This window comes from Scardinius erythrophthalmus (assembly GCF_964197995.2).
Source record: "Scardinius erythrophthalmus genome assembly, chromosome: 25".
Lineage (NCBI taxonomy): Eukaryota > Metazoa > Chordata > Actinopteri > Cypriniformes > Leuciscidae > Scardinius > Scardinius erythrophthalmus.
In genome coordinates this window covers 29851322-29877698 of record NC_138245.1, presented here as the reverse complement: position 1 = coordinate 29877698, position 26377 = coordinate 29851322, and the positions used below count along the sequence as shown (strand labels likewise).

The 26377-nt window shown below is 36.7% G+C and overlaps 3 protein-coding genes and 3 pseudogenes across 7 annotated transcripts; 3 read left to right on the top strand and 3 right to left on the bottom strand.

Moving 5' to 3' along the window:
• Positions 1-2462: 2462 nt before the first annotated feature.
• Positions 2463-3185, top strand: LOC308685740 (annotated as a pseudogene). The gene is made up of 2 exons: positions 2463-2678; positions 2792-3185. The product of its transcript is annotated as an uncharacterized misc_RNA (transcript).
• A 4327-nt stretch (positions 3186-7512) lies between these two features.
• On the bottom strand, positions 7513-11425 carry LOC308685739 (annotated as a pseudogene). The gene is made up of 4 exons: positions 11378-11425; positions 11168-11264; positions 8020-8335; positions 7513-7906 (listed from the first exon to the last, which is right to left on the bottom strand). The product of its transcript is annotated as an uncharacterized misc_RNA (transcript).
• A 1960-nt stretch (positions 11426-13385) lies between these two features.
• On the bottom strand, positions 13386-14288 carry LOC308685582 (uncharacterized protein). Its single transcript, XM_081357456.1, has 2 exons — positions 14197-14288; positions 13386-14090 (listed from the first exon to the last, which is right to left on the bottom strand). Exons 1-2 carry the CDS (start codon positions 14244-14246, stop codon positions 13859-13861), a joined length of 282 nt encoding a protein of 93 aa, XP_081213582.1. The 5' UTR covers positions 14247-14288; the 3' UTR covers positions 13386-13858.
• Positions 14289-16279: 1991 nt separating this feature from the next.
• LOC308685738 lies at positions 16280-16834 on the top strand (annotated as a pseudogene). Its single transcript has 2 exons — positions 16280-16327; positions 16441-16834. The product of its transcript is annotated as an uncharacterized misc_RNA (transcript).
• Positions 16835-17742: 908 nt separating this feature from the next.
• Positions 17743-20380, top strand: LOC308685281 (transcription factor HES-5-like). 2 transcript variants are annotated; one of them, XM_081356949.1, is made up of 3 exons: positions 17743-18074; positions 19317-19397; positions 19502-20380. In XM_081356949.1, exons 2-3 carry the CDS (start codon positions 19341-19343, stop codon positions 19904-19906), a joined length of 462 nt encoding a protein of 153 aa, XP_081213075.1. In that variant the 5' UTR covers positions 17743-18074; positions 19317-19340; the 3' UTR covers positions 19907-20380. The 2 variants fall into 2 exon arrangements, with proteins under 2 accessions (XP_081213075.1, XP_081213076.1); XM_081356950.1 differs by having other exon boundaries at positions 17817-18074; positions 19271-19397.
• A 2909-nt stretch (positions 20381-23289) lies between these two features.
• LOC308686041 (transcription factor HES-5-like) lies at positions 23290-24329 on the bottom strand. The gene is made up of 2 exons (XM_081358291.1): positions 24231-24329; positions 23290-24126 (listed from the first exon to the last, which is right to left on the bottom strand). Exons 1-2 carry the CDS (start codon positions 24285-24287, stop codon positions 23722-23724), a joined length of 462 nt encoding a protein of 153 aa, XP_081214417.1. The 5' UTR covers positions 24288-24329; the 3' UTR covers positions 23290-23721.
• Positions 24330-26377: the final 2048 nt, after the last annotated feature.

Genomic DNA, 26377 nt, shown 5'->3' with positions numbered 1-26377 from the left:
GTTAATGTGTCTTTTGAAAAGACTGTTTTATGATGTATAAACTTTGCTCTATTGAGGGCATAAATGTATCTTGGAGATTCTCCGAGCTCATGTTGTGATATATTATCACTCCGTGTCTGAATGATGTCGTTTCCTCAATGACAAAACTAATATTCATGACAATAAAATCAGCTGATCTTATTTCTGTCTCTGCATTTCGTTTTTTTTTTTTTTTTAAGTACATATTCAGACAATACAGACATAAAAATAACTCAAAATATGAAACAAACAAACATTATTTATTATTATAAAAAGTAAATTCTTATAACACCTTAAGTCTTGTTTGTAATTCTTACAATAATTACAGGAACACTTGGAGTATTAATACTCAGTAATATGCTTGTCTAAATAAACTTTTATTTATTTTCATGTGTATAATACATGTATGTCTATTTCTATGAAATATTTATTACCATAACTATTATTTCATTTACCTTTCAATATTTGGACCTCATAAATTGAGTGATTTAACATCTGGTGTGATGTTTAATATGAAAACTAATGTGATTTGGTTAGTTTGGATGTGTCTTGTTTTTATATGTAACCCATAATCATGATATTTTCATTATAACGTTCGGATCTATGAAAATGACCTCAGAGCTTCACTAATATATTTGGAATATTGTTTTGAATCAATATTTCCTGTCCATGTATTTATAGATCTGAGCACCATGTTCATTCTGTGATGGGGTTTATTTTGCCCACAAATGAAATAAATATATATTCATACATCTGATTTAAAAATGTATCTCATGAAGATTATTCCATTGTTCTCCTTAAATTTACTGGTAGGCCTAAAGTTAAAGCACCAGTGAGAGACGTGTGTGTATTGTAGTGTAATGAAGTGAATGAACAAAGTGTTATTGATTTTAATGCTTGATTAAAAAAAAGTCTTCTAATTCATAAAAAAAATCATGTTTTTTTTCAAAAAGTATTGAGCCGCAGAGGCGTGAGAAAGCTTGTAGAGAATCTGTCCTGCATTAACACTCATTATCATGTGAATAGACACACTTCTATTGTTGTGTTTGTGTCTCAGTGTGAGAAACTCTGGAGAACAGAGTCACAGTTCTAGTGTCATCAGCATCCTAAACCCAAACACAACCTCAATATCTGACACACACAAGAGAGTCGACACACTTATGGATATTTACACACATGCATGATGCATTTACATGATGTCATTCATGATGTCATCAGCAGCGTGACCAGAATCAGCAATATCACTATTTATTTTCCTTTATGCATCATGAACTTTTACAATGACTAAGCTTTTGCATCTGGTACTTCAGAAACTTTTGTCATCTAAACGCAAACATCTCTCACAAACGCAACTGAAATCTTATTTGATTAATATATATATATATATATATATATATATATATATATATATATATATATATATATATATATATATATATATATATATATTTTTTTTTTTTTTTTGCATATTCCATTCTAAATTTATAAGAGGGAAAATTGCATATTTGCATGAGAATAATTGTGATCAGAAGTGTGTGATAAGTGACTGACTGGTGTTCCTCCAGATGGTTGGTGACGTCAGGAAGAACAGAGTCTTCAGCGGCACTAATGCTTCATTCAGGACTCTGGATGCTTTTGTGCTCCATTGATGTGAAGACAGAGAGTCAGTGTGGGAACCTCACATGAGATCTACTCACACTGACCAGCACACACACACACACACACACACACACACACACACACACACACACACACACACACACACACACACACACACACACACACATCTGCTTCATCATCAGGCTGTGACGTCACTGCAATCATAATGCTGAAGATCATAAATTAGATAATTAAATTAAATAATTAAATATCTGCACTTACTCCTGTGGAAAGACTTGAAATGTTGAACTTTATGCACAATCCATATGTCTCTAACAGTGCTGTGATAACTGGAAACTAGAAAGCATTTGAAGATCAGTTTAGTTTGTTTTTGATGTAATATTGTATTTCATTATTCAGTATTTTTCTTATTAATGTATAATTCTTGTTCCTCTATTTCTGTTTTTCTCAAGTTTAAACTTTATTCTTAAATTGTACAGCAGTTTAGTTCATCTTCTGTTGTTTTTAAATGCACTCCATACATAAAGTATGATTTGAATAGATCTAATTGGTTTTACAGTTTTATATACAGATTTCTTTTTTATATATTCCAGTTTGATATTAAACTTAGGAATGTGAATTAAACACTGCTTTACACAGTAACTCAGACGCCATGTGCAGGAATGATGTGACGTGGAGCGAGACTATGCAGGAGTCACTGACGCCACGCGTTTCTAATGACGAGCGTGTGTTTCTTCAGTGACATTGATGTGAACATCAGATCTCTACAGGTCAGCACTTTCCCAGATTCTCCCCTGAGACACAGAGACAGAGGATCATTGAGCATGTGGCGGCCCACATCCCTCATTGTCTGTCTGAGCTCTTCCATTGGCTCCAAACTGTGAGAAACTCCAACAAGCTCAAGCCTCACACATTCATATGGAGATTTGTGAGTATAAATAGAGGATCTGCAGCCGGTGTGAATCAGACTCGCTCTGCACAGAGATCCAGACATGACACCTACAATCATCTCAAAGGAGCATCTCCCTCTCAACAACAAGGTACATCACATGATCCTCCTCACAGCAACATTACATCAGCAGCTTTCACGACTCTTCTCAATCACTGCTTATTCCAAGACACGTTCCTGATGCCTTTCTGTCTCCATCTGCAGCTGAGAAAGCCAATAGTGGAGAAGATGCGCAGAGATGGTCTCATCAGCAGCTCAAGTGTCTTCTGGCTCCAGAGCTCCTGATTCCCAGCTGGAGAAAGCAGGAATCCTGGAGATGACGCTCACAGTTCCAGTTCACATGCTGTCAATCAAGGCTTCTCCAGGTGTGTCCGTGAGATCCAGAGATGAGATGAAGACTCAGAGCCAGAGAAGACTGAAGCTCTTCCAGAAGCCGCAGACATCATGTGATCAGAACAGGAGGGAAAGTGTGGAGCCTCGGCTGAGCCGCTCAGACCAGAACACCTTCAGCAAAGAGATGAAGGCCAACAAGAGCGCCACCTGGAGGCCTTGGGAGATCTTACAGCGACCAGCAGCTCATACTGAACGTCTACACTAGACTCAGTGGACTGTGTCGTCTCAGCTTCTCTTTTGGAGAAAAACTGTTTCATGAGTTCCAGTTTGGAAGAGATATTTGCACTGCAAAGTGCTCTGATGATTCGATCTTCTATGAAGACTCAAGAGTTCCTGACGGGAACATATACTGACGTCTATATTAGACAACACTGACTTTACATTAAATGCATCTTGATAAGATGTGAAGGAAACACTTCCTTTATTATTTTAAAGGGTATTCATAATCTGATAGCATCTCAAGCTTTGTTCTACAAGCTGATGAAGAGTCGATTTACACAGCACGTTATATGAAATGTTATAATTTCTTGAAATTAATGTGGTGACAAGAATCTTCATTATTAATTATGTGCTGTTTGTGGCTCAAATTTGACTTCCTCTTAGATGATATTCATAGAGAGACTTTTATATTTGATCTCTTTCTCTGATGGGAATATATACTGACGTCTATATTAGACAACATTGACTTACATTATATAATCTTCAAGAAAAACTGTTTCATGAGTTCCAGTTTGGAAGAGATATTTGCACTGCAAAGTGCTCTGATGATTCGATCTTCTATGAAGACTCAAGAGTTCCTGACGGGAACATATACTGACGTCTATATTAGACAACATTGACTTTTACATTAAATAATGATGATTCTATCTTCTATAAAGACTTCTCTTTTCTCTTTTTGAGAAAATGTCCTTTAACTAATTTTAGTTTGATAAAATAACTTGTATTGCAAAATACCATGATGCCACTAATAATTAGTATAAAAGTGCATTAAACTGTATTTTTCATATCCTTTAGAATTTTCACCTTTGAGGTGATGCATTGTGTGACTATAAAGTCAAATCAGCTTTATTTTGGTTTCATGTTGAAACAGTATTAATTTTTGCAACTGGCAAAAAGCATTTCCTGATCATTTTTGATGCTGTTTAGAAAACGTATACCTGTATCAGTATGTTGCTGTCCTCAATGAGGAGTTAATAAATGAAATTTCATTTTTGTAATTCTGAAAAGAATGTGAAATCCCTCCATGAGGGTTAATGAATATTGTTTTATATAGATCTTCAATGTGTACACTCTATATGCTGCTGTATATGTTTACTGTATTTACGTTATTGTAAATCTGATATAATGTGTTATGTTCACATTATTACTGACGTTTGTGTTGTCCTCCGGAGAGCATCTCTCTGCTCAGAGCTTGTTTGAAACAAATGCTTTCAATAGTGAAAGTCCTGTGTATGAGAAATATTTTCCATACGTAAAGAAAAATAAACTGAGCTCAACTCAACTATGTGGTTTCATTTATTTAGATGATATCTCGTTTATTTTTATGAAGATGTCTCGAAGTGTTTAAACACTGAAGTCAAACTAAATGCCTGAATAATTGCATTATATAGAAAATGTAAGTATCTGTATCTAACACTTACTTTTACGAATGCTTGATAAATACTGAAAGAAGAAGCAGCCCTTATTTAAAAGCTTTACTTAAAGTGCATATGAATGTGATGTGCAGTAGACAAACTTCAATTGTTGTTTAATTTATTTGAGAGAATAAAAACAAACCCTCAGAGAGACAATAGATCTCAGCTAAGAGACCAAGGGGTCAGAGGTCAAGGGAGTGACCTCATATGAAACTTTTATCATGCCATCATGCTGCATTCCTCCAACTTTTACCCATATGCACATAATACTGACTGGGAAAAGACTGGGAAAAGAGCTTTGTTATTTAATATTTAATTCTGATTAAAAAACGAAAATACTAGAGAAACATATTTGAGCCTTTAGGAAAGATGTACATGGTTGGTTTGCACTCTTCTATACTAATTTATTATTTGATTAACTTTTTGTAAAGGCAAGTTAGTGCCAAAAATGTAAAGTCCCCCCCCCCCCAAAAAAAAAGGTTTAATTCAAATATGAAAGATATTTTAGTCTATAAATACATACATTTTTCAAAAATGTTTTAGCTTGACATTTGACTAATATTTTTAAATGTTACTTCTTGTTTCAGAATGTTCAGAGAGGATTCAAAAGTAACAATGTTGCTGGAATTGAATGTTCCCTTAATGTTCACATACTGTAACAAAAAAAAAAAAAGAAAAAAAAAAGGACATTTTTAACATTCAGAGAACAATCAGGAATAATGTTTTACCTTGTTCAGAATGTGAGTAAAACGTTCGGTTCCACTTTATTTCGATAGTCCACTTCAGACATTCTACTAAATATAAGTAACTTTGCAACTACATGTCAACTAGCAGTCATTAGAGTATTAGTAAACTATAGGTTATGGTTAGGTGTTAGGGTTCGGGTTGGTAGAATAAGTTGACTTGTAGTTGCAAAGTTACTTATAGTCAGTAGAATATCTGTTGGGGGAGCATCAAAATAAAGAGTTAGCAGATATTAAGCAGACACAGTCTACTAATACTCTAATGACAGTGAGTTTACATGTAGTTGCAAAGTTACTTATAGTTAGTAGAATGTCTAAAGTGGACTATCGAAATAAAGTGTTACCAAATGTTCTTAGAACATATTTTTGTTAGCTGGGATTTTGTTAATTATATCAGTGGTAAATCCTGTAAACACAGCATTTAACTTTCCTTTAAGTGTTTAAGTTGCATTAATGTCACCTGAAGATCCACAGCAGTGATCCAGTGCACATATATACGTCACATACATACGTCAACCTGTGGTCAATGGGGGTTTATCTTGTCATTAGATGACAAGCATTCAACGGTCTCCCGAGGGAATTTTTATTATAGGATCAAGCGGTCATTAGCATCTGAATAGGCACATGTCTATTGTTCAGTGTGGGAAAGCTCTGGTACCCAGAATCACAGCTCAGTGTCATTAGCATCCCAAAAACCCTCAATAAATCTCAATATTTTGGGACTCTGAAAGGAGAAATAACAGACTTGTTTTCGACCATCTCAAATGTTTAAAAACCCAGTATAGTCATGAAAAATTAAGTTACATAAAAATCCAAAATGACCAGTTAGTCTGCAGCTTTAAACACGGCTAAAGTCCCCATTTGCAAACAACAGAAATGTACATTTAAAATGTCAGTCAGTTTAAAAATCATTTAATTTTCTGTGATAGCAAGTCATCTTTTTGTCCATATACAGGTATATATATATATGAAAATGCCTTTGCAATTATGATTACTCTGAAACCCGCAGGAATGTTTTAAAAGCCCTTTGGATATTCAGGTTTGGGAGGGAATGTGACATAAATGGCATTGAGTGATTTGATTCTGGAGTGTAAAAGTCTTATGTTTATATATATAAACATATAAACATTTGATTCTGGAGTGTAAAAGTCTTGTTTATATATATATATATATATATATATATATATATATATATATATATATATATATATATATATATATATATATATATATATATATATATATATATATATATATATATAAATAAGACTTTTACACACCAGAATCAAATCACTCAATGCCATTTATGTCACATTCCCTCCCAAACCTGAATATCCAAAGGGCTTTTAAAACATTCCTGCGGGTTTCAGAGTAATAATAATTGCAAAGGCATTTTCATTAGTTAATGATGCTGAGTTAATGATGTCCTCTTGATGACCCACAGCACATCACTTTCCAACATGGCAACAGGCAAACAAAAATGCAGAGAAATCATGGTTTTAACTCTTCATCTCATTAAAAACAACTCAAGAATGCCATCATGAGCAGCAAGCCTGATAAATAAACCCACGCAGGAATAATAATGCGTGTGATCACTGAATCATATAGTGAAAAAAGTTTGATAGTCTAAAATGAATAGACAAAAGCAGAGTTTTTTTTTTTGATTGTTTTATTCCGCCACAGACTGATTGAAATACATTCAATGGCCTTTTCAGTTCATAATTCCTTCACAGAAGGAAACTTGATTTCACCTACACAGTGAAAAGGTTTTGACGTTTACGCCCTTATAAAAGGCAGTTATAAAAGCACAGTACATGGTACAGATAGACAGATGAAGTATAACCTCTTGAGTCACAATCTTTATCATCTCCACAATATCAGATCTGATACAATCTGCATAATATTTCCTTAGAAACACAAATACAAGCCCAGTTGGGTTTCAAATAAATCTCAATAGGATTGAAAACAATCGTTAATATTATGTCCAAATATTGGACGCTGGCCAAATCTTGGCCACACTTAGATAAACAAAACATGTTGTTCAGATTAGAGAAGAATCTTTCACATTTGAAAGAAATTAAAAAAACTTATTATAAGCCCAAATAAAGGTACATACAATATGCTGTAAGAAAAATTAAAAACAAGCACGAGAGCTTTACAGGTTTGCATATTTATGACCAATGTGGTCCGAGTTCAGCTCAAGATCTACCAAGATGGCGCTCTTGTTGACCTTCATCTCTTTGCTGAAGGTGTTCTGGTCTGAGCGGCTCAGCCGAGGCTCCACACTTTCCCTCCTGTTCTGATCACATGATGTCTGCAGCTTCTGGAAGAGCTTCAGTCTTCTCTGGCTCTGTGTCTTCATCTCATCTCTGGATCTCACGGACACACCTGGAGAAGCCTTGATTGACAGCATGTGAACTGGAACTGTGAGCGTCATCTCCAGGATTCCTGCTTTCTCCAGCTGGGAATCAGGAACTCTGGAGCCAGAAGACACTTGAGCTGCTGATGAGACCATCTCTGCGCATCTTCTCCACTATTGGCTTTCTCAGCTGCAGATGGAGACAGAAAAGCATCAGGAACGTGTCTTGGAATAAGCAGTGATTGAGAAGAGTCGTGAAAGCTGCTGATGTAATGTTGCTGTGAGGAGGATCATGTGATGTACCTTGTTGTTGAGAGGGAGATGCTCCTTTGAGATGATTGTAGGTGTCATGTCTGGATCTCTGTGCTGTAGATCTCTGTGCAGAGCGAGTCTGATTCACACCGGCTGCAGATCCTCTATTTATACTCACAAATCTCCATATGAATGTGTGAGGCTTGAGCTTGTTGGAGTTTCTCACAGTTTGGAGCCAATGGAAGAGCTCAGACAGACAATGAGGGATGTGGGCCGCCACATGCTCAATGATCCTCTGTCTCTGTGTCTCAGGGGAGAATCTGGGAAAGTGCTGACCTGTAGAGATCTGATGTTCACATCAATGTCACTGAAGAAACACACGCTCGTCAACACTGTACACACGTGTGGAGGAGCTATATATAAAATATGTTTATTCATTTATTTATGGTGACCTTGTTTTAGTTGCCCATATGTGTGTTTCACTTACACTGACAATAAACAGTGCTCTAAATATTTATATACAAACTGCAGTTTAAAGAAATGTGTTTTTAGTATAGATGAATGCGTTTGTATCTAAAGCTTTAGAGTTGTGTAGTGGAATTCAGACGTCATTGTCTCCATTGTCTCGGACTCCAGGCCTCCAGATGTGTGTGTGTGTGTGTGTGTGTGTGTGTGCTGGTCAGTGTGAGTAGATCTCATGTGAGGTTCCCACACTGACTCTCTGTCTTCACATCAATGGAGCACAAAAGCATCCAGAGTCCTGAATGAAGCATTAGTGCCGCTGAAGACTCTGTTCTTCCTGACGTCACCAACCATCTGGAGGAACACCAGTCAGTCACTTATCACACACTTCTGATCACAATTATTCTCTTGCAAACATGCAATTTTCCTTCATATTAAATGTATTATGGAATATGCAAAAAAAAAAAAACTTTTTATTTGCTTTTTTTTATTTTTTTAGAACCAAATAAGATTTCAGTTGCGTTTGTGAGAGATGTTTGCATTAGATGACAAAAGTTTCTGAAGTACCAGATGCAAAAGCTTAGTCATTGTAAAAGTTCATGATGCATAAAGGAAAATAAATAGTGATATTGCTGATTCTGGTCACACTGCTGATGACATCATGAATGACATCATGTAAATGCATCATGCATGTGTGTAAATATCCATAAGTGTGTCGACTCTCTTGTGTGTGTCAGATATTGAGGTTGTGTTTGGGTTTAGGATGCTGATGACACTAGAACTGTGACTCTGTTCTCCAGAGTTTCTCACACTGAGACACAAACACAACAATAGAAGTGTGTCTATTCACATGATAATGAGTGTTAATGCAGGACAGATTCCCTACAAGCTTTCTCACGCCTCTGCGGCTCAATACTTGTTATAATAAGCATACATTTTTACATGAATCTGACGATTAAGTTCTTAAAATAAAGCATTTGATTTAGTCCTTTTCATTTTAAAAATGTATAATATTAGTATATAGATAGATTATATAGTGTAAAGTTATAGTCCAATCTATTCATGCTGACCTCTGACCCCTGGTCTCTTAGTTGAGTTCTATTGTCCCTGAGGGTCTTTGAGTGAGTTCTCTCTCTCACGCTCTCTTCATTCACTCAATTCAATTACACAACAATAGACGTGTGCCCTATGGAAACCCACAGCACACACGTCTCCAAACGTTCACTGTCTTAACAAACTGGCCGTTAGTTGGTCCCTAACGCAGGAAATATGAATCAATTACAGGTTGGAATCTGATACACGTGCAAATCGCCGTAAATTGCCAGTTGACATATACCTTTCTGTCCTTTAATATATTTTGAAGATAAAATAATAGATATTTACCTGGAATAAATATGTGAAATTAAAACATCAGGTTGTTTACAGTTTCCTTTCAAAAAGTGATTTATTATTATTAAAATTTGAGCAAGCTAAATATATATGTCACTTTAAGTAGTTTGCTATGTTCAAATGTTCAGGACTTAATTTGCATAATTTCCCAGAGGGATCTAATTTAAAATTTAAATAATTACAGCATCTATCCTGACCTTTTGTACATTTTAGAAGCTTGATGAGAATATTTACAAAAAAATCTGTGCAAGAGAGCATAATCCGGAAATGTAATTAAAACTAAAGGTTTAAGATTTTCAATTCATGCTGTACATGGACAATTATTCCATGAAGAGGTGATTTTTTGTGCCAAACGTACTTTTAGATGATGTTTATCATTTAGCTTCTGTAAGAATTATTGATTAAGATATATCAACATTAAAAGAGAAATCAATGTAATAAAAGCTGAGGCTATATATGTTTTCTTTTTCATTAATATCCACTCTAAAGAAGACAACTGAATTCCATGACAAACCAGAATGCCACAGCAGAAAGTACATTTGACTTTTTATTTATTTATTTTGTGATGTCACAATGTCATCATTAATGCAAATAAATAGGTGATAACATATCACAGCATTTGCATGAAGAGATCTCCAAAACACATTAAACGCATACATATTAATAAACTTTACAAAAGTCATGTGACAAATGATTTACCACAAATCATTATTAACATTCCTCCACATGAGGGGGTCATACTAACGCATAACAGAAACTGTTAGTGATTAAATGTCAAGATACTCAACAATTAAGATATTCCTGTACAGGAAAATACATCAGGACATACATCCACAGGTGTCACACTCAACACAAGTGAGTTCATAGCATTTTAATAGCAGAAAAAAAACATATTTATGTGGGATTATATGATCAAATGTCCTATGAGGACAACAGAGCGTTTATCATACTGATAAAATATTCAAAACCACTATTTGTACTTCACATGAAGCAAAGATTTACCATAGCATAGTGAAAATGTAATTGGCCTTCATAGAAGGTGTATATTAATGTATTCAGCAATACACAATACGTTTCCAGTGACGGAAATAATATTGCTAATGACATCTAACAAAGATGTGAATGCTAAAATCTGACTCAGAATAACAATCTTTGCACATCAGAAAGGACCAAAATGTGGTCCACATCCTTGGTGTCTAATGTAAACTTGGCTTCCACATTTGTGTTCCTTCAGAGGGCGCTACAGGATCAGTCAAAGCCTTCGCTGAGGCTGATGGATGGAGGAAGTGTTTCTGTAGATGTTGCCACTGGTTTCTCGGGAAAACACCATCATCTCCAGGATTTGTGCTTTCTCCAGCTGGGAATCAGGAGCTCTGGAGCCAGAAGACACTTGAGCTGCTGATGAGACCATCTCTGCGCATCTTCTCCACTATTGGCTTTCTCAGCTGCAGATGGAGACAGAAAAGCATCAGGAACGTGTCTTGGAATAAGCAGTGATTGAGAAGAGTCGTGAAAGCTGCTGATGTAATGTTGCTGTGAGGAGGATCATGTGATGTACCTTGTTGTTGAGAGGGAGATGCTCCTTTGAGATGATTGTAGGTGTCATGTCTGGATCTCTGTGCAGAGCGAGTCTGATTCACACCGGCTGCAGATCCTCTATTTATACTCACAAATCTCCATATGAATGTGTGAGGCTTGAGCTTGTTGGAGTTTCTCACAGTTTGGAGCCAATGGAAGAGCTCAGACAGACAATGAGGGATGTGGGCCGCCACATGCTCAATGATCCTCTATCAAGAGCTCGAAGCTCGTGTCTCAGGGGAGCAGGTGGAGGGGAGAGTGTTATTTTAATTATTTAAGCAGTTTTCTTGTTTTAATTGAGCAATCTACTACAGCATTATATATGGATGTTGCAAATTACTACGACTGGATTTACTGATGCATTTGTGTGCAAAATTAAGTTCTTTAAATGTCTTCTCACATCTCTAAATGCTTAACATTTTCTAATTCATGAATCATATTTTAATGTATATGATCTTCAGGATTATGATTGCTGCAGTGACGTCACAGCCTGATGATGAAGCAGATGTGTGTGTGTGTGCTGGTCAGTGTGAGTAGATCTCATGTGAGGTTCCCACACTGACTCTCTGTCTTCACATCAATGGAGAACAAAAGCATCCAGAGTCCTGAATGAAGCATTAGTGCCGCTGAAGACTCTGTTCTTCCTGACGTCACCAACCATCTGGAGGGAAACGGCCCGACTGGATGATGATGATGATGGTGCAAAAAAGACTATCAGTTCAATAAACTGGTAAAATATTGGAGAACTAAATAAAAAAGTATTGATGCAATATTGCAAAAATTCAGAGCATTGCATGACTTTCATATTTGTCTGCACTGCATTTATATAGCTTGACTGCCTTGACCAGATGTGTCCAACCTTACATTTGAGAAGCTATTTTTTCTGCTTTGCAGATTAAACCTAATAGGCTTCTGCATGTGTACATGAAACCATTCAGCAGCTCATTGTGTTTATACAACGCACTGAGAGCAGCAGCCATGGGGTTTTCCCACACTCAGCTCTGAATGATCCTTACGGAACAATAGAAGTGTGTCCTCTTTATCGGCGTTCACCTGTCCGTCATGTCCTTAGGGAGTTTCACTCGGCTAATCATCAGTTAGTCGTCCCTTTCAACCATAAAACAGTTTGACTTGCCACAAACTCACCTTAAAAAAAAAAAAAGTTTATGTCAGGTATATGTGAGTTCTTGAGTACTGTGTATGTTGGATGGAAGAATAATGATAAAATGATAAATTATTATAAAATGTAATGAAACATTACATGTTATAATAATTTCTAGGTATAAAACTAGAAGACAAATTAACAATGAAAATAATTGGCAACAATTTACAATATAAGGTTTCATTAGTTAAAATAAGTGAATTACTTTAGTTAACATGAACTAATGAACAATACAGCATTTATTAATCGTATGTTAATTTTAACATTCACTAATACTGTACATTATTAAAATCAAAAGTTGTGTTTGTTAACATTAGTTAATGCACTGTGAACTAACATGAACAAACAGTGAATGACTGTTTTTTATTAACTAACATTAACAAAGATTAATTAATACAGTAACAAATTAATTGCTCATTGTTAGTTAATTATATAGGCATTAATATAAATAAACTGTATGGCTTAGTATTTGCATCTTTTGAATTCTGTGACCCTTTCCACCCTTTTCCTACACGCCTTAAATACTTTTAAATGCTAATTTGTCTCAGTGCTGGACATAGGCATGTTGTCTGTCTCCTACCCATGTACATGCAATCAATAGGTAAATCAGTCGTTTGGTAAACCTTTGACATTAATAATTACAGGTAACACAGACACACTAATACCCTAACATTTGCAGACACTTGTACATTTGGATTCAGCAAAAAAAGGTTTATGGATTTACAGTTTTAGAAGCTTTTTAGTGGGTATGTGTTTTTTTTCTATCTGCCCCGATTTAAATAAACATCTGTCAGGTTAAGCATAAAAACCACAGGATGACATTAATGCAATCAAAATCATTTATTTTATAGAAACATTTGAGAGCATTACACAACTGATTTAAAAACAATCATCACAAATGTAATCAAATGATACACTGTATCTTTAAAAATGAAATAAAGTTCTTTTTTTGTGCATGTCCTCCAAAAGAGAGCATGACAAACGATTCTAAACACATTCAGTACATTTCTCTTCAAGAGAAAAATACACTTATATCTACATGCACACAACGCATCCTCCGCCTGGTGCTTCCCACGAGCTAATGTGCATCACAACCAATGCAATGCACAGCTTCAGATGATATTCTTGCCTTTACAAAGTCTGCAAAGTACTTTACGGGGGGAAAAGTCCAGAGAGAACAAGCAAACAAGTGCTATTTTCCTCCGAGGTAGATGTGCTAACACGTAAGATCAGATCACATCAAGTGCTTGGCTTGTTGACCCTTTACATTAGCAGGTCAGTCTGTGATGGACGTTCACTTCAGAACAATGGCGTCAGATCTTGATCTGGAGCGGGAGACAGACGCAGGATCTCTCGAGAACACCTGGAGTAGCCGCTCGGGAAGATTAAGGCCTTTTTCGAGCTGAAGAAGGACACGGTCTTCTCCAAAATGTCGGATGCAGGAATACCGTGATGGAGGTGGTCTTCGAAAGAAGATTTCAGTTTCTCCACTTTGCTGAAGCATTTCCTCTCCAAGCTGTACAGTTTGCACCTGGAATTCAAAAGAGAACATCTTTAGTGTCATTGTTTGTGAGCATATATCAATGAGATCAAATGAATCGAGCAGTAAAATTACACTATTGTAAGTAATTCTGTACCTGGCATAGTGAGCGTTGTCTTGAGGGGTGATGTCCATGTAGGCCGGCATGTTTGAGTTTGAGAGAAGCTCTTTTTCAGTCGCAAAACCAAATGCCACACAAGCCCCTCGATCTAGCCCACTTTTATACCGAAGCATATCTGCATCCAGCCAATCAGAGAGCAGGGAAAACTGGAACAATAGGCTTGCCATAATTTGCATTGGTCCAAGGTCTTTTAATTGAGCTCTTTAGTGGACAGGTGTTTTTTTTCTTTCTCTAGTGCCATCTGGAGAGTCAGCCGGGGGGGAATCATCGAGGGCATGAGGACTCGGGATTTTAATGTTCTCACACTCAGATTAGCAATGGAGATTTGTGGAAAATATTTACTGTATGTGTTCAGTCACAAACTAAATTTATAGTTGGGTGTGAAATGTTTTGACAAAAACAAGAATTTTCATTTTTAATCCATGCTGATGTAATAATATAGAAACAGTTTTATTTTTACGTAGATATTTAAAAAATAAAAGTAAAAGTACAGCTTCTGAAGGCATTTCACATGGAAAAATATACATCACTAAAACACATTCATAAACAATTATGTAGCAATGAGGATTTGTTGAATATATTTTCTATGCTGTATCACAAACATGCAATGGATTTAAAGGGGCTATATGCAACTGTTTCCCCAAAATAAACGTAACAATAGCCTTTTTATTTGACCATGTATGACTCAAATATCTCCTGATGAGCATACTGACACCTTGTCAGCTCACAGTGAGTGCACCTATAAGCCTGTATCCTATTTTTCCTATTTTCTGTCGGGTCGGATTTTTCGCGCGCTGTCTGCGGATGTGACGTCAAGCGCGTTCATGTTAAACGTTTCAGATCACTCTGCCACCACCGCTAGTAAGCAAACAAACTTAGTTTCTCAAACAAAATATATGTATTTGACTGTTCTTACCTCTGTAAACATAATGTTGACTTCTTTGCAGCGGATGACTTGTGAAGTGTGCACGTACGAGAGCGAGCAGAAAGGAAGAGCAGTTCCATTTTTTGGCCACAGGTGTCAGTCGCGAGTTTAAATTTCAGAAAAAAACATATAGCCCCTTTAATGAGATTATCGTATCAAATATTTTGTCAAAGTATTCTATGAATCAATATTCACTTGCACTTAAGAAAAATACATTAATTGAGCTATTTAAAAATAGTGCATTTGAATGGTCCAAAAAATATTAAAATTTATAAAAATGCATTACTGAAAGCTCACAAAACATTTAGTGTATAATCAAAACAAAAATGTAATAGCGTCCATTAAGCTTCGCCCCAGAAGCCTAGTTAGTCGAGCCCTGTGGGAACAGACACACTTCTATTGTGTGAGGGGTTTAATGTGATGAATACAGAAGTGTGGGAAGCCGTGTGTCTCTGCGGCTCCCACCAGCTCCGGGAGCGTTGGGGCGTGTGATCGGGGTCCACATTATGCCATGAGCCAGCTGTGTGTGTGTGTGTGTGTGTGTGTGTGTGTGTGTGTGTGTGTGTGTGTGTGTTTGTGTGTGTGTGTGAAACAATCCTGAGAACAGGTACAACACAGAATTCATAGAACACCTGCTTCACTAGAATATCTTGTTACACTGACCTAAAATACTGCATATCATTACAGCATTTCAGCTGATTCTGAACTACAGCAGCATGCACTGATTTTATTCACTAATTTGATTATGAATAATCAAACTGAAGTATATATATATATATATATAAAAATCATGTTTATGGTTGATAACACTGATGTGCTTTTGTTGTTCTAACATTAGAGAAAATGAAATCTCTCCACGTGTTTGGTTATGAAGGGTGTGTGTTCATAAAGTGCCATTAATGTGAACACTGGGTCAGGACTTTCCCAGATTCACGGCTTCAAGCCCCTGATAGAGGATCATTGAGCATGTGGCGGCCCACATCCCTCATTGTCTGTCTGAGCTCTTCCATTGGCTCCAAACTGTGAGAAACTCCAACAAGCTCAAGCCTCACACATTCATATGGAGATTTGTGAGTATAAATAGAGGATCTGCAGCCGGTGTGAATCAGACTCGCTCTGCACAGAGATCCAGACATGACACCTACAATCATCTCAAAGGAGCATCTCCCTCTCAACAACAAGGTACATCACATGATCCTCCTCACAGCAACATTACATCAGCAGCTTTCACGACTCTTCTCAATCACTGCTTATTCCAAGACACGTTCCTGATGCTTTTCTGTCTCCATCTGCAGCTGAGAAAGCCAATAGTGGAGAAGATGCGCAGAGATGGTCTCATCAGCAGCTCAAGTGTCTTCTGGCTCCAGAGCTCCTGATTCCCAGTTGGAGAAAACACAAATCCTGGAGATGACGCTCACAATTCCAGTTCACATGCTGTCAATCAAGGCTTCTCCAGGTGTGTCCGTGAGATCCAGAGATGAGATGAAGACACAGAGCCAGAGAAGACTGAAGCTCTTCCAGAAGCCGCAGACATCATGTGATCAGAACAGGAGGGAAAGTGTGGAGCCTCGGCTGAGCCGCTCAGACCAGAACACCTTCAGCAAAGAGATGAAGGCCAACAAGAGCGCCACCTGGAGGCCTTGGGAGATCTTACAGCGACCAGCAGCTCATACTGAACGTCTACACTAGACTCTTCTATCTTCTCTTTTTGAGAAAGTGTTTATGCAATTTCTTTTTGGAAAAAAAAAATGTATCATAAAGTATGTTATGATACAGTGAAGACTTTGCTTCACTTTATACTTTGCATTAGATGTAATGCCTTTGGATGCATAATGTGCAAGCTATTTATTCAGCTGTTTGAATGCTTCCAACTTTGTTTGATTTTAACATGAATCAGTTTAAAAATATTTCTGTTTATAGAAAGAATGATATTTCCCATGAATTTTGATGGGTTATATTACTTGTTTTAAGTAATCTCAATTTGTGCTTCACATTGAAGCTAGATTTAATTATTTTAAAACCTCATAATGAGTCTTTTGAGTATAGTTATTTCTCATTTTTTGAGCATGTTTGGACAAATCTTGCCAATTTATGTTGTAAACAGTTCCTTTTTGGAACAAGTTTGTTTAATGAACCCATTCCTTTCATAAAGGCTTGTTTTGATGAAAACTTTATGAAGTTTTCAACGACTCACTTGTATTGTATCAATATACCTGTGTATTTGACATTGCATGTAAGCCTACAATATGCAAAACATCTGCTTTATCATTAGAGATGTAATAAATTAAATTGCTCTTCAATCACTTTTTGCTTTTCACTGGGTTTGAAACTTATGAGCACAATATTTTAAATGCAAGGAATGTTTAATAAGTGATCAAATAAGTTGATTAAATAACAAAAACAGCTTTTACAAAAGGCATCGATTGATAGGATTTTCTATGCTTGACAAAAATAGACAACTAGATTAAATCCAAAATAGCATGCAAATGGTGCATTAAAAAGCAGCAAATCTTAAAATGAAGTAAATATGCCTATAAACAAATAATTTGTCAAAGCAGTCAACATCTGATAAAACTCTAAATTAATTGTTTTTCCATGGTCGTTTTGGTGATTAGTGCAGCAATCCACTCTGGTGGAGGCCATTAATTGCATCTGATTGGTCCTTTGCAGCACGTACAATCGTTTGATCGCTTCTCTCTCATCAGGCTTCAGGTGTGGTGACAGTAGTTGGAATTGGCGCGTTGTTTTTAAAAAGTCAACGGTCATCTCCAGAATATCGGCTTTGTCGAGTCTAACGAACTGACTCTCGGACATCTGTGTATTTTCGTGAAATAACTTTCTCAGATGTGCGATACTGCGGGGGATTCTGTCTCTCCGCATCTGCTCAACAAGGATCTTTCGAAACTGCGTTGACGTAAGATGAAAAACGGTAAGTTTGACAGTAAATTTCAAGCGAAAGGTAGAGATAGAGATTTGACGTGATTACTTTGTGGTTCTCATGACATAATATGCTCACACGACCTTGATTTTGACTGCCTGGTGTCATAATACAAAGATTTAAAATAGAAAATTGTGTAAAATCATCTCCTCGTCATAGCCTAACCATGAAGTGCAGCGGTTTGCTGTATTCATACCGCGTGCTTTCCCACACTGCCAGCCAATCAGAGAGGAGCAGGAGCCGCGAGCTTTAAAATCCAACGGTGTGACGTGACGGTGGTTTTATAGCACGCGAGTTTCCTTCCTCTCCCGCTGTGGGAAAACACTGTCACGGGCCACTAAAAGTGTGCCTGATACTTGCTCAGAAGTCCAGTAGTGTTGACAAGAAGACCAACAACTCGGCGTGATTCAGACAGACACGCTTCAGACAGAGTCTTTGATCAGTGCTGAGGTGTTATTGCTCCAATTAAAACGGACTTTCCCAGCCTCAGGTTTATTACAGAGCGTCTCCAAAGAAATGCTGATTCGGATGTGATTTTAACAAATGTAATCTGCACGTGCGTGGGTTAAATTAAATGTTTCCCTTTCATTTTATCGGAGGTGAAAAAGTTTTGTGAAAAATGCCATGCTTTAATTTGACTTAAAGAGAATGTGATAGAAATCAGTGAAATATTCTGATTAAATACCACATCAGTACAGATATTAACAGACACTATTAGTATTATTATTAATGAATAATGTACAGTGACTTGGGGGATAATGTAAGAATATTTCTTGATATAATATCAGAATATTACTTAATTTTTTGTAGCAACATCTTAGTTTCAGTAAAAACATAAAATGAAGATTATACATGAAGTATTACAATTTTAAAGTAAAATTATATATTCCCAGCACTGGATTTTGTTAGTTAAAATAATGTTTGCATCAAGTTTAGATTAAAAAAAATAAAGATGTAGTTTAATCACATATTTAGAGCATGAAACTCTCAATTTAATTATTGAAAGAGTGATTGACCTATTGATTAATTGAAACCAGATAAGGTAAATTGTAAGTCCTGTGAGATTTGTACAGCCAATGTTTGATTTGATTTGTTGAGGACGCCTCACCCACTGGCCTCAGAGTGTGGGAAAGCTAATCCTGACTGGGACTCATGGCTTTGTAATGCTAATGAGCTCCTATAAATAGAGGAGCACAACCCTCATTCCCAACACAACCAACTTGCTCTCCTCAGAGAAACATCTCTCCATCTGAAAGAATGGCTCCAACTTACACGACTGACTACTCCAAACTTTCCAACAAGGAGAAACATAAAGTAAGTATTTTTGACCCACTTAAAAATCAATTTTTTCTTTTATTCTGCCATGAGTTTTAATCAAATGACGCAAAGAACTAAGCAAATGTCTCTTTCCTCAACAGTTGAGAAAACCTGCAGTGGAAAAGATGCGCAGAGATCGCATCAACAGCTGCATCGAGCAGCTCAAATCCATGCTGGAGAAGGAGTTCCAGCAGCAGGACCCCAACACCAAACTGGAGAAAGCCGATATCCTGGAGATGACGGTGGTCTTCCTGAAACAGCAGCTGCAGAGCAAGACTTCAGCTCCGCAGAAAGCCCACTTTGACGGCTATTCCCAGTGTTGGAGGGAGACCATGAGCTTCCTATCGGTCGGCTCCAAGGCGGACGCTGTACGTCAACATCTGAACCACTGCCAAGAAGCCCAGAGATCAGCTAAAGACCTCATTCACTCGTCTCCAGCTTCCCATCAGCCCACCAAGGTGAAGCAGGAGCCATGTGCCCACAGACCGCTCTGGAGACCCTGGTAGAGACTCCAAGATCAAAGACTTTCACGTGAAAACTAGATGGTGGTTTTACCATCACTTATGTTGTAGGAGATAACTCCTTTTCTATGTTCATTTTCTTTTGAAAGAATGTCACTTCGCTTTGAAGTTTGTGGAAGGAAATGGGTTTCACAATGTGAAAATCTGATCTTCTACAGATGATTGTATTCTGATCGGAGGTTTATTATAACATGCCTCTATAGTTTTCCTCATGGATGGACAGTAATATAAGTATATAAATAATCTTCACGATGAAGAGTCGAGGTTTAACTCCTGTGGAGTCGATGACAAAGTAATTATTTGCAATGTTTGATATGTTTTATCACTGCTTGTAAATGCAAATGTTATTGTTTCTTCTTATGAAGGATGTGATTTTTCACTTATTTCTAATATATGGTGACGTATGTTAATTGTGCTAACATACGGTCAAATAAAATAAACACTATTTGAATATAAACTATCCTGCTTTCCTCTAATTGATTAATCAAAACAAATACTTTATTCTGCATTGTCTGATTAACAGACTTTTGAAATTTAAACAATGTTTTTTTAACTAACCACTCGCGTTGGTTGTCAAGTGGTCTCGTTTTCAGCTAATGGGAGTCCATTTACACTTGACAAACTCTTTCAGAGTTGGAGTGTGGAGCAATCTATCTGGGTGTATTTTCCAAAAATGACCCTTACAATAACAATCCCTTACTTTGACTATTAAATGAGTGTAAAACCATGCGTCAGGAATGGCTCACCAGGATTTTGCCAAGTCAGATAAATTTAGTCCTACCCCTAAACTTAACCCTACTCATAAGTTACCCCTAAAATCAGAGGGAAATAGATGAATAACACTGATGTAGAAGCACCTAATCCTGTTTGTAAGCCTAAACTTGACAAAAACTGTAAACTTGTCTCTCAAATCTGATTGGGTGATTGAAATGTTCATGTTGCACTTGTTGAAATCACGTTCGCCAATATAACTTTAGAAATATCTATATTTGATGATCAGGATGATATCAAATACCCATGCCTTAATGATGTCAACTTTAAAATCTGTCCTTTTTATAAGCATTTTTTTATTATATGTAATCAGTGCCGTGTATTAGTTGAGTGTGTACCAGGAGCATGATTATAGAGTTCAGTGTGTGAGAAAGAACGCAGGGGCTTAATGTTGGTGTTTGTACTCCGAAACCCTTGATAATAGGCACTGTGTGCTGTCAGCTCTGGTTTCATCAGACAGCTGGTGTGTGTGTGGGGTGTGTGATCATGTGTGGGGCCGGCTTCTCCCAGGATTTCCCACACCCGTGGACTCTGGCTCCCGTTTCAGATCTGACATTAAGGAAGTGTGCCGTACTAAATCATCCATTAGGTATGGTGGTGTGAATCCTGACCCTTCCCTTCTATTGCCCCTAATTCAACGCTGAGCCCCCTGGGAAACAGCCATTCACTTGTTGTTTGAATCTACTTGTTGCAAACTTGAAGTGATGTATTGTTACAGGTCATGCAAGTTTTAAAGTTCTTTATACTTCAGAAACTTTATTTTCTACAAGGTGGAAATATGGCTTCAGAACAATTAACATACTAAAAAGAAGACAAACGTGAAAAAGAAACTAAAAAACATTTAAAAAATGATTTGAAAAAATACAACAAAATATATAACAATGACAGGTTATAGCTAATACATTTAACATTCCAGCTAAAGTATTTAATTTAAATAAAATCTTTTAGGTGTAAATTAAATGCAAGTATAGTTATTTTTTTTTTTAAATAAAATGTTATACAAATAAATTGTATCAAATACTATTATTATGAACTGTTGATGGGATTTACTTATGTCATTTGATAATTTTTTACACTTACATGCAATCATACTTTAGTATGCATGCAATTACATGCATTTTTATACTTTAGTTAAATAAAGCGAAGTTCAGAACAGAATTATTTGCTGAGATTTGAGGATTCGGCTAGAAGTGTTTAAAGTGCTGACACACTTTTCTCACCGCATACACTGAAGGTGAGACGCACTTTATGCAAATACAGTAGATGTCAGGATGGCCATGTGCCTCCGTTAAGTTTACAGGAGCGGGAATCCTTTGGTTTGGGTGTCAGGCAGTGTAATCAGGAGACGGCACACCTCTAGTGAACACACACACACACACACACACACACACACACACACACACACACACACACACACACACACACACACACACACACACACACACACACACACACACACACACACACACACACACACACACACACACACACACACACACACAGTGTCTGATAGATCCCCTTTCAGGATCGCCCTCCTCCTCCTCTTGTCCTCTTCAGGTCCAAGCTGCTGATGTTATCAAGTGTTTCAGACAGCCTTGTGATTGGCCCTTGAGTGTGGGAAAGCATCAGACGCTTCAGACCCATGAGGACAAAGGATTGTAAATGGAGCACGTCTGTGTGTCATCAGTCCGAACTCCAGCATATAGTGTTTATAGGTGATAAAATCATGTTAGGAGAAAAGCAACCTGCGGTGGGTGGGCTGCCCTACAATATTTGAATGCCACAAAAATGTTACATTAAAACAATGTTAAATAAAGAAATGCATCAGTCTTGCATAATTAAAAAAGTTTAACTCTTTTAAACTCAACATGTGTTTCTGAGGTTGGAGGTCAGCAACTCAAAATATTGTTACCGAATATGAAACTAATTTGTACTCAATTATTTAATATTTAATCTTACCATACCATACCTCAATGCGACTATGCAAATGCATTTTTTAATATATATATATATATATATATATATTTAGAATCAGTTTTCATTTTAATTGTATCATTTAATCATTTAATTTAGTTAAAGTTTAAGTATTTTTAGTTTTTGTCATAATGTTTTCTTTAACGTTTTTTTTATTATTTAGTTTTACTACTTTTAGTACATCAAGTTAAACTTAAATGAAAATGAGAGATGGGTTAGCTAAAATAAAATGTTAATAAGTTTATATTTATATATAAAAAAGTTAATATTTTATTTGAGTTAACATTATTCCTTATTTCAAGAAACAAATATGTTTTTATAGTTTTAGTGAACTCACCCTGAATAATGATATGCAATGATTTGCATATTAAACATGTTCAGGTATTTGCAAACTTACCTACAGATATTGAAGTGATAGAAACCATTCAGATGTGAGACTAATGGTCATTCTACATGATTATTTAGCTGTGTGCAATACTATAAATATATCTAATTCAAATATTTCTATTACAATTTGCTCTGAACAGAACTGTACACTGTTTTTAGCATAACATGGTGAATGTTTATGTGGGTCATTTATTTAGGACAATACATACACACATGAATGAATTCAAAGGATTTTTAGTAATGAACTGCTTTTATTAAATGCAATGTTAGACACACAGTGTCTACAATGTTTCAATGCACCGGAGTGCCATCACAAGAACAAATATTGTTTTTCTGTAGCCTTCACAAAAGGCTGTATCAAATGAACGTCCATCAGGACCTTACAAAGAGCTCAGATTCTGAGCAACATCACTGTTTGCAAGCCAAACAACACTAGAACTGGGGAAAGAAAGCCTTTAGACAGACTCAAGGTAAATGCCATGCTAACAATAGCAATAATTTGCAAAGAAAATCTTATTAAGAATAAAACAATCAAAACTTTCAATATGAAGCGATTGAACGTATGTTTGCAATGAACATAGAAATATGGAAATGTTTATCTCCTACAACATAAGAGATGGTAAAACCACCATCTAGTTTTCACGTGAAAGTCTTTGATCTTGGAGTCTCTACCAGGGTCTCCAGAGCGGTCTGTGGGCACATGGCTCCTGCTTCACCTTGGTGGGCTGATGGGAAGCTGGAGACGAGTGAATGAGGTCTTTAGCTGATCTCTGGGCTTCTTGGCAGTGGTTCAGATGTTGACGTACAGCGTCCGCCTTGGAGCCGACCGATAGGAAGCGCATGGTCTCCCTCCAACACTGGGAATAGCCGTCAAAGTGGGCTTTCTGCGGAGCTGAAGTCTTGCTCTGCAGCTGCTGTTTCAGGAAGACCACCGTCATCTCCAGGATATCGGCTTTCTCCAGTTTGGTGTTGGGGTCCTGCTGCTGGAACTCCTTCTCCAGCATGGATTTGAGCTGCTCGATGCAGCTGTTGATGCGATCTCTGCGCATCTTTTCCACTGCAGGTTTTCTCAACTGTTGAGGAAAGAGACATTTGCTTAGTTCTTTGCGTCATTTGATTAAAATTCATGGCAGAATAAAAGAAAAACAACTGATTTTAAGCGGTCAAAAATACTTACTTTATGTTTCTCCTTGTTGGAAAGTTTGGAGTAGTCAGTCGTGTAAGTTGGAGCCATTCTTTCAGATGGAGAGATGTTTCTCTGAGGAGAGCAAGTTGGTTGTGTTGGGAATGAGGGTTGTGCTCCTCTATTTATAGGAGCTCATTAGCATTACAAAGCCATGAGTCCCAGTCAGGATTAGCTTTCCCACACTCTGAGGCCAGTGGGTGAGGCGTCCTCAACAATAGAAGAGGCATCAATTATTTCATGGTTAACTGGCCTCAGGGCTCCCACAGAGGGAATAGTCTTCCACACACCGAACACAACACAGGCAGGTTGCTGTACTTTTATTACCTGGGAACATCGCTGCTCACTGATAAGGCTTTGCAGATGGGGACTGTAGACACATGATAATTTCCCAAGGGATGCTAAGGACATATAGATAAGACGTCACACACCTTATCGGGAAAAGACAGATCCTGGCTGAATGAAAAATTATCTTAATGCACAAATGAGGTAGATTAGATGTGATAACAAAATTACACTTATAAAACAATTTCAGTTTTTTTACTTCAAAAATATAAATACATGCGCATTTATATATACATATGCACCCAAGTGAATTAAATATTATTTGTGATGCCTCTAACAAACTTTTTCAGTCTTCTTCACACACTGACCGGAATGCATTCACTGTGAATGTCAATTAAGCGCAATTATCCCGTGCTCTCAAGGATGGCACACTTCTGTTGTTCCAGGCCCCCCCTCCCGCCCTGAGAGAATTTTGGGTAATAAATGGACAGATAGTGTGGGAAACCCAGGCCGGCTCCTGCTCACACGTTCTGGAGTCAATAGCTGGAGCCCCTCCTCTGTCCCTCCACAAACACCCTTTGAACTGCTGTTCAGATCAGAGGCTGCGGGACGCGTGTGTGTTCTCACCAGCCTCGGCTCACATCACCTGCTCGTACTCGCCCTCATCACGCCAGCGCCCCCACACACGTCCCGTCATCGCATGAGCTGAAACATCTGCAGCAGAGGTGCAACCCTGACAGAGACAGTCTGAATGTGGAATCTCTTTAAAAAAAAAAAATGGAACATTATTATAATAAAACACAAATGATTTTGATGTTAATCTTTAGTATTTACATTGTAAAATAATGATAATAAAAACTATAAAAATCCTTGCTTATACGCGTGTATATATATATATATGTGTATGTGTATATATATGTGTATTAGGGCTGTCAAATCAATCACATCTAACATAAAAGTTTGTTTATATATGTGTGTATATATATTATAAATATATGTGTGTATATTATATAGACACACACACACACACACACACACACACACACATATATATATATATATATATACTTTATACTAATTGTGATTAAATCGATTTGACAGCACTAATACTGTATATATATGTGTGTGTGTGTGGATAAAATAATTAACTGCAATGATACAATTTAATAAAAATATGAAATAAAGAAGAGCTATTTGGAAAAATATTTTTTTTATCCATGTGAAGCAAAAGGAATAAATTATTTTTTTATAATAATTATTTTAATTTAATTAAATGAATAAAATACAATGATAAATGTAATAAAAATAAAATGCAATTAAATATAATTAATATTTTAATAATAGAAAATAATTCTAAATTAAATCGCTCTTACACCACAGAGCTGAATTTATAGTATCTTCAATTTCATATTTTGAATTGAACTTTTTATTGGTTACACTTTATTTTAAGGTGCACGTCTTTGTTACATTTAAGTACTGAGTTACATGTAGGTAACTACATCCATGTAGGATTAGGGTTTGGTTTAGGCTTAGTAATGCAATTATGAATAATTAATAGTTACATGTAACATGACACTGTAAAATAAAGTGTTACCTTTTTATTTTTTTTCACTCATTTTGGACCAATACAAAAATATTTTCTCTACACTCAAATCATCAACAATATCAATGGACACCATATGCCAGATGTTTTTTTTTTTTTTTTGGAGGGAAACTTTCTGTTTTCTTCAGCTTCTTAGACTCACATTTCTCAACAGTGACTCATCCTGACAGATGACACTGATAGTTTAAAGAATGACTAGCCTTCATTCCACCATAGACCCTCTCATCATTCAGAGGAATAAAGGCCCTGGTGC

Coding starts and splice junctions, on each gene's coding strand:
- LOC308685582 (XM_081357456.1), bottom strand. CDS start 14,246: ATGCCGGCCTACATGGACATCACCCCTCAAGACAACGCTCACTATGCC. Junction 14,091..14,196: donor GACAACGCTCACTATGCCAG/GTACAGAATTAC, acceptor TTTGAATTCCAG/GTGCAAACTGTACAGCTTGG.
- LOC308685281 (XM_081356949.1), top strand. CDS start 19,341: ATGGCTCCAACTTACACGACTGACTACTCCAAACTTTCCAACAAGGAG. Junction 19,398..19,501: donor CCAACAAGGAGAAACATAAA/GTAAGTATTTTT, acceptor TTTCCTCAACAG/TTGAGAAAACCTGCAGTGGA.
- LOC308686041 (XM_081358291.1), bottom strand. CDS start 24,287: ATGGCTCCAACTTACACGACTGACTACTCCAAACTTTCCAACAAGGAG. Junction 24,127..24,230: donor CCAACAAGGAGAAACATAAA/GTAAGTATTTTT, acceptor TTTCCTCAACAG/TTGAGAAAACCTGCAGTGGA.